General features: G+C 38.2%; 1 protein-coding gene across 1 annotated transcript in view; it reads right to left on the bottom strand.

Annotated features, from left to right (window-relative positions):
• Positions 1 to 936: 936 nt before the first annotated feature.
• Positions 937 to 7,886, bottom strand: part of MKLN1 (muskelin 1) — a gene marked incomplete at both ends in the record, with an annotated part of 145,193 nt that continues 138,243 nt past the window's right edge. The window contains one exon of the mRNA XM_080701907.1: positions 937 to 1,058. Within this exon, the coding sequence (XP_080558033.1) occupies positions 937 to 1,058 (122 nt within the window). The remainder of the gene's footprint in view (positions 1,059 to 7,886) is intronic.

Genomic DNA, 7,886 nt, shown 5'->3' with positions numbered 1-7,886 from the left:
CTTGCTCCCCCTCCAACACACGCACAAAGGAAACCGCTACAAAGAGCACAAAAGAAAAATGAGAACCTTGGTTTTGTACAGCTCTACCAGAGGGAAAGTCTTTTTGTTTTTTGAAATTGCTAAAAGGACTTCAATGAGCATATTAATCACCATTGGATCTCTCCAGCCAGTGTTTTCAGAGTGGTGGTTAATGTTTCTCAACTCTGATCTTCTCAGTTTCAAGTTCCTATGACTCAAAACGAAATGCTATTTAATATTCACTATAAAATATATCACTACAGAAATATTATATACCAATCTCTGGTAGGGTTTCTCAGTCAATCTTGGGTTTCATGTTTTAAGTACAAATTTGAGCCCTCTATCCTGTCTACTGTTTAATGTAATACGAGCAAGCCAACACAAGACATTTATATTACCTAAACATATATCAACTGTCCTACAGAGCTGACCCGTTACGAATGGAGAGGTGAACACCATTACAAGCAGTTGCACAATGTGAGGTAAAGTGAAAGGGGAAGGGAGGAGAAAGAGGAAATAAAGGCCCCAAAACAAAATACAATAATCTTGTTCAAATGAATCTGTTAATAGTGCTGTTTCCCCAATTTAAAAAAAAGAAAGAAAAACCAGAAAAGGAAAACTGCCTAGTTTTTCTTTTATACTCATTAAGTCTTAAAAATTAAAGTAAGAAAAAATATATGTATTTAAATGGAAAGTATACCAATTTCACTTTATTAGCCTAATTTAGGAATAAGATGAGGAAAAGGGTGGGTTGAGGTCAAGTATGAAGAAGAGGGTTAAAACGCGTGACGGTAAATATCCCTTCAAAACTCTGGCGCAGTCCTTCACCACTGCAGCTTCGCCTCAGCCAAGGGGTTGCAATCCCAAACACTGAAAGCAGCTCCTGTCCTCCGGCCTCCATGCCCAGTGACTCTGCAGCTAGAGTGTGATGAGGTCGACCAGGTTGCCTTTAGGAGGAGTCATGCTGTCAGGAAAGAAGTTTACTAAGGTGTCAAAGAGCTGAGTTCTTTGAGCATAGGTGTGATCCACATCCGAAAAGCCTGGTGAAGAAGAGATAAAAGAAACTCATCCACTATGCTTAAAGCTCAACCTAGAACAAAAAAGCCAGCGGATACCAGCAACAATGTACAGTGGAAAACAAAATCGAATCAGGCTTCCAAACCAGAGACTATACTAATGTGCTCCCAGTTCTACCTGGCAGTGGTGTGAATTCAAGTATTATCAGCCTCTCCAGCTTTCAGCACATGTTTCTTCAGTTATCAATCTGTGATAATCCTGCTTACTTCATGAAATTATTGTGTAGATTAAATGCAATTATATGGAAAGCATTTGGCACTTTGGTAAATAAGACTGATTTCTCTTCCTTCCAAGGTTTTTCCTCTGCTGGTATATTAAGGAAAATACCTCTTTTCTGACTATTTAATGCTTCTGACCCACTAAATTCTCTTTTTATAAAAATAAGATAAACTCAAAATTAAAAGAATCTTCTTTCTAGAGAATCTGTAGAAAGTAGTCTAAAATCACTAAGGCCTTGAGAACTATAAGTACTATCAAAAGACTGAGCAAAAATGTAGGTGACGAGGAGAAAGAAATACATGTACAGTATATAGAATGGCGCATAGCAAACACCATCTATATTGTGGTAGTACACACCAGGTTCTATGCTAGGCATGCATAAGAATAATGAACTAAGCCAGGTGTGGTAGTGCACGCTTCTAATCCCAGCATTCAGGAGGCTGAGACAGGAGGATCATGGTTCGTGGACAGCTTCAGCTACTACTTAGTGAGGTCCTTTGCAATCCAGTGAAACCCCATTTCAAAATAAAGAAAAAAAAATAGGCCTGGGGCAGCTCAGAGGTAAAATGTCACTGGGTTCTGTCCCAAGGACCACAAAAAAAAAAAAAAGACAAAAAAAAAACCCCAAAACTATTTCTATTTTTAATCCAGAGAAATATAAGAAAGTAGATGATATTCTTAAAAGATGGAGACTGTTCATCTAAAGGAAGTTCCTCCCCTTAACAGTAAACATGTGATATTGGAGTTCACATGGCTACTTGATACTCAGCGAGACCACTCCTCCTTTGAGTTACTTAGTGCTTTGATCTAAGCTGCTTCAGTTTTCTTACACACAAATGAGGTATTTAAATAATATAATAAATGATCTTTCAATTTCTGAAGTGGCTAAGACATGAGAACCCTGCTGAGAACCATCAGAAAAGAACTAGCGCCATCATGAATCGTATTTGACACGATGGTTCCATAAAGACTGCTTCAAGCCAGATTGATTTCCATTCAACTTAGAATAGGGCCAATTTGTTCTAATCTTATAAAGAACAGGAGTAGAACATAATATTGCAAGGATACCAGTTTTCTGGAAGGAAATAAACAATGCCTCAAGAATGGCACATTCCTTTCTTATTTAGAAAATTATTTTACATTTGATAGGAAAATGTTTCTACCTTTGATCTGAGCTTAAGATGAAACAAAAACTTATATAAATGAATACAAGTAAAATATTAGCAAGGCTGGTCTCTGAATGGTGAGATTATAATCTTTTTTCTGTATTATACTTTTAAATTTTCCAAACTGCTTTTTTTTTTCTTTTTGTAGGAGTAGGGTTTGAACCCAGAGGCAGTCTACCTCCAAGCTATACCCCCAGTTCTATTTTCTAATCTTTATTTTGAAACAGGATCTCACTAGTTGTGGAGGGCCTCACTAAGTAGCTGAGGCTATCTGCGAACCGCGTTCCTACGGTCTCAGCCTCCCAAATACTGGGATTACAAACATGTGTCACAATGCCTGGTTTATTTTCAATTTTTTATTTGAAAAATTTCAAACCCACAGAAAAGGTTCAATAGTACAATGAACACCCATATATATCCTTTACTTAGATTCATCAATTGGTAAGATTTTTGTCAAGTATGTTTTTTTGAGTGAATGTGTGCACCCCAACTTGGTAATAGATTTTGTATATACTTGCCCCTTAGTTTTTGTTTTCTGTGCATTCTATCTCAGAGCTATACCCCCAGCACCCACCCTTCTTCCCTTCCTCTTTTTCTTCCTTCTTTGTAGTACTGGGGATAGAATCCAGGGGGATTCTACTTCCAAGGTATACTCCTAACCCTATTTTATTCTTTAATCTGATATAGGGTCTCACTAAATTGTAGGGGGCCTCACTAAATTGCCGAGACTGGCTGCGAACCTGCAATTCTTCTGTACTGGAATTGCAGGCACCACACCTCACTTTATTTTTTACTTTGAAATAGGGTCTTACTAGGTTGCTGAGGGTCTTACTACTTGCTGAGGCTGTCCTTGAACCTTCTGTCTCAGCATCTCAAGTGCTGGGATTATAGGCTTGTGCCACAATGCCGGCTACCCCGTAATTGCAAGAGTGCCAAGAAGTTTTTAGTCTGTATGGTGCCACACTTTTCAAATTTTGGAATTGCCGACTTAATTGTTCAAAATGGCCTCCAAATGTAGTGTTAAAAATGCTATTTAGTGTTTCTAAGTGTAAGACACAATGTGCTCTATGGAGAAAATAGTGTTAGATAAACTTAATTCAGGTATGATTTACAGTGCTGTTGACCATTGAGTTTGATGTTAATAAATCAACAATGTCTTTTAAATATGGTATCTTTAAACAGTAACACATACAAGTCAGTTAAGAAAACATTTTGAACTGAGGCTCACAGAAACTGAACTCTACTTCCTATAGGAACAATGATTCCATATTGACTAATTCAATGTTCCTCATGGCATAATAAAAGGTAATTACTTTGAATAATGAGAATCAACTGTATTTATGTCCCTTTATATGTGTGTTTTGTAAAGCTCTACCAGAAATGGCAGAGATACGGGGAACAGAGACTGAGAGAAGTGGTTTAAGAGGAATTTTAAACTTTATCTGTAGTTTGTTTATTTTTTGCAGGTCTGGGGATGGAACCCAGGGGCATTCGACCTCCGAGCTACACCCCTTGCCCCATTTTTTATTCTTTACTTTGAAATAGTCTCACTAAGTTACAGAGGGCCTCACTAAGTAGCTGAGGCTGTCCCCAACCCACGGTCCTCCAGTCTCAGCCTCCCAAATGCTGGGATTACAAGTGTGTGTCACCACGCCCAGCTATCTGTAGTCAATTTAAACACACACACACATGTGCGGGATATGTGTGTTGCATGTATAGTCACACAATGATTTAAAAGCCAGAGCAGAGCTAGAGCAAAAAGGTCATATTGATTCTAAACCTTCTGTTCCTAATAACTAAGTTTCTCTCACTTTCTTTCACTACAAAATTGAACGAGAGACTACCCGGCGTGGTGGCGTACACTTTTAATCCCAGCAGTCAAGAGCGGAGACTGGAGGATTGTGGTTTCAGACAGCCTCAGCTACTTAGTGAGGCCCTTTGCAACTAACTCAGTGAGACCGTTTCAAAAAAAATAAAAAGAGCCGGGCGTGGTGGCGCACGCTTGTAATCCCCGCGCTTGGGAGGCAGAGACAGGAGGATCGCGCGTGCTGGCTTAGGAGACCCTGTTTCCAAAAAAAAAAAAAAAAAAAAGTAAATATAGGTCTGGGAGTGTAGCCCAGAGGTAGAAGGGCTTCCAGGAACCCCAGTACCACCACCACCAAAAAAAAAAAAAAAATAATAATAATAATAATAATAATAATAAATAAAATAAAATAAATAAAAGACTAAAATATAGGGCTGAGGTGTAGCTTGGAGGTACAATGCCCACAGGTTCCAAACTTGGTACCGAAAAAAAAAAAAAAATAGAATGAGGAATTAACCGCTCAGAACATTGGATACTGCATGGGAATTAAATGAGTTAGGACACGCAAAGTGCTCAGAATAATACCTGGACCCACAGTAGGTGTTCAGTTAATATAACCAGCTATTACTATATCACTGCTACTTTGGCTAAAGAAGGTGATCTACTAGGAATATACTATTAATCCTACACAGACCAGCTGATGTGTCCTATTTATGGTAAAAAAAATCTTGAGAATTTTTATTTTCCCTAGCATATAAATTTTTTAAAAGTTCCATTTCTAACACTAAACTTTTTATATAACAAGCCCCTATACATGTGGGCTTTATAAAATATTATTAATAGTAAAAATAATATTTCTAACACTAAACTTATTATTTATGTTACAAGCCCCTATATACACGTGGGCTACAGATAGGAGGCTGAAGAAAGTATTTTACTGAAATATAAGTTTGATGGATATAAAAAAATTAACTGTTAAAAGCGCAAAACACATGCTCTGAAATTCTTAAAGCTACTTCACAAATATCAACAGAGTGCCAAAAAGCACTGTACTCAAGACATAAAATGTTTTAAACATTTGTCTAAATTCCTATTTGCATATCATATTTGGATTGGAAACTTCAAAAGACAGGTGTGAAGCCTGAAAGGCAACATGCTCCACAGACTAGACTTCCTCCTTGTCACACACCTTGCTGAACACAAGTCTAATTGCTCCAATACTTCTAGAAGACACAGCTGTGTGTGGTACTGGAAGTGGAACCCAGGGACCTCTACCTCCGGGCTATACTCCCAGACCTATTTTATACTTTATTTGGAAACAGGGTCTCACTAAGTTGCTGAGGCTAACTTCGAACCTGTGTGATCTTCCGTCTCAGCCTCCCAAGCGCTGGGATTACAAGCGTGCGGCACCACACCCGGCAAGACACAACTTTTAAAATAGTAAAACAGTCTGATCTCAAAGGTGCTACAGCAAACAGAAGCTCTAAAATAAAGATCCTTAGAGGATATTTGCCTCCCAAGTCAGTCTTTTTTCTAAAAGTAAGAGAATACCAGCTGTAAATCACTTTCCATTTGATTCTCTAAAATATTACAGATAACATGAATATGTGCTTTTTAATATAACTTAGATCAATCTTGAAGGAAGCCAGTCAGAAAGTATGATTGAAGCTATTTTTTTTTGCAGAGTTTAGAAAAGGAAATATCCATCTATATGATGAAAAGTTTGATAAATAACCCATTTTATTTCAATTCTAATTATTGTAAAAAGTAAAACAGTCTGACAGAATTCGAATGAGAGCAAGAACCAGGAACTCTGAATAGTCATGAAACCTTATGAAAAGAACTTCAAGTTTATAATGTCAAATTTATCGTTATTAAAATTAGCATACAACCTGAATTTGCTCCTCATTCAAATTCACCTTGGTTATAAAAAGTACATTTTTTTTTTTTTTTTTTGGTGGTACTGGGGTTCCTGGAAACCCTTCTACCTCTGGGCTACACTCCCAGACCTATTTTATGTATTTTTTAAAATTTGGAAACAGGGTCTCTTAAGCCAGCAAGGCTGGCTTCAAACCTGAGCTATCCTCCTGTCTCCGCCTCCCAAGCCCGGGGATTACAAGCATGCGCCACCCCGCCTGGTGCCAAAAAGTACATTTTTAAGGCAGATATTAATAATAGTCCCCTTGCCAAGCATAGTGGCATATGCTTGTAATCCCAGAATTTGGGAGGTGAGACAGGATTATCATGGTTCAAGGACAGCCTCAGCTACTTAGTGAGGCTCTCTGAAACTCAGTGAGACCCTGTTTCAAAATAAATAATAAAAAATAGGGCTGGGGGTGTCGCTCGAAGGTAGAATGCCTCTGGGTTCCATCCTCAGTACTGGAAAAAAAAAAAAAAGTCCCCTAAATGGAGCATTTGCTACACGGTCTACTGTAAGTGGTTTCTATAATTCTTTCACTTAATTCTCTCAACAACTGAGGTCAGAACTTTCATGACCTTCAGTTTATAGATTAAGAAAACCGATGGTTATTAAGTAATTTGTTCAATTCCACTTAAACAAAGAAACAAACAAAAATGTTTGCTTGTTTGTTTATCTGTAATCCCAGTACTTGTGAAGTTGAGACAGGAGGTCTGCTGGTTTGCAGCCAGCCTCTGCAACTTAGTGAGGCCCTCTGCAACTTAGGGAGGTCCTCTGCAATTTAGTGAGACCCTGTTTCAAAATGAAAAAATAAAATAGGGCTGGGGGTGTAGCTCAGAGGTAGAATGCCCTTGGGTTCCATCCATAGCACCAAAAAGTTAAATTAAATTAAAAAATAAGGTGCTAGGGATAGAACCCAGGGCATCACACAGTCTAAGTACTACCACTGAGCTACACCCCCAGCCCCAAGGTGACCTTTAAAACAAACCAGTGGCAGAGCTGAACTTCAATTCTGACTGGTAAATACTATGCTACATTCTAACTTCCTAGCTACTCAATCTGTACCACCTCCCTTTAGACAAGGTAGGAAACAAAGGCTCACAGCATTTTCCTTTTGCATTTTTCTCTGTTGTGTTTTATTATTCTTTGTGTATCTGTGGTTTGTTTAGCATCCAAGTAAAACAAACTGTTCCTGAAAAAATATGTTAGCTGGCAGGGAACAGGGCAGAAACAACAGAAAGGAGTGAAGCCCAGGGCAGAATATTTGCTGATGCTACTCAAACATTCAAATTACTGCCAAGAAATTCTTGTCCTAAAGGCTAGAAGTCAAGTCAGCTAGAGACAATTTAGTGCTGCCCACCAATAAATAAAAGCAATGTCCCTGGGTTATGGTCTCCATACATAAGGCACATATTCATTCAAATAGAATATCTGCGTGTCAGGCTTCCAAAGTTCACACAGGCCAGAGCTTTCATAAAAACACCTATCTAGATTCTCCATCATCACAGGCTGAGATTTCTAGTAGCCTGAAAAGCTTTTAAGAGTCTCTGAAAACATGGAATAGTGGCAAACAATTATCTAAATTCTTAGGAGATCCTATTTGAGGCCTAATTTTATTTTATTTTATATTTTAGTATTGGAGGTTGGACCCAGAGGCATTCTACCCCAGCCCTATTTTATTCTT

Source organism: Muscardinus avellanarius (assembly GCF_963383645.1).
Source record: "Muscardinus avellanarius genome assembly, chromosome: 9".
In the NCBI taxonomy this organism is placed as follows: Eukaryota; Metazoa; Chordata; class Mammalia; order Rodentia; family Gliridae; genus Muscardinus; species Muscardinus avellanarius.
The sequence above is the reverse complement of the archived record's forward strand: the minus strand, read 5'-3'. Positions and strand labels throughout refer to the sequence as shown.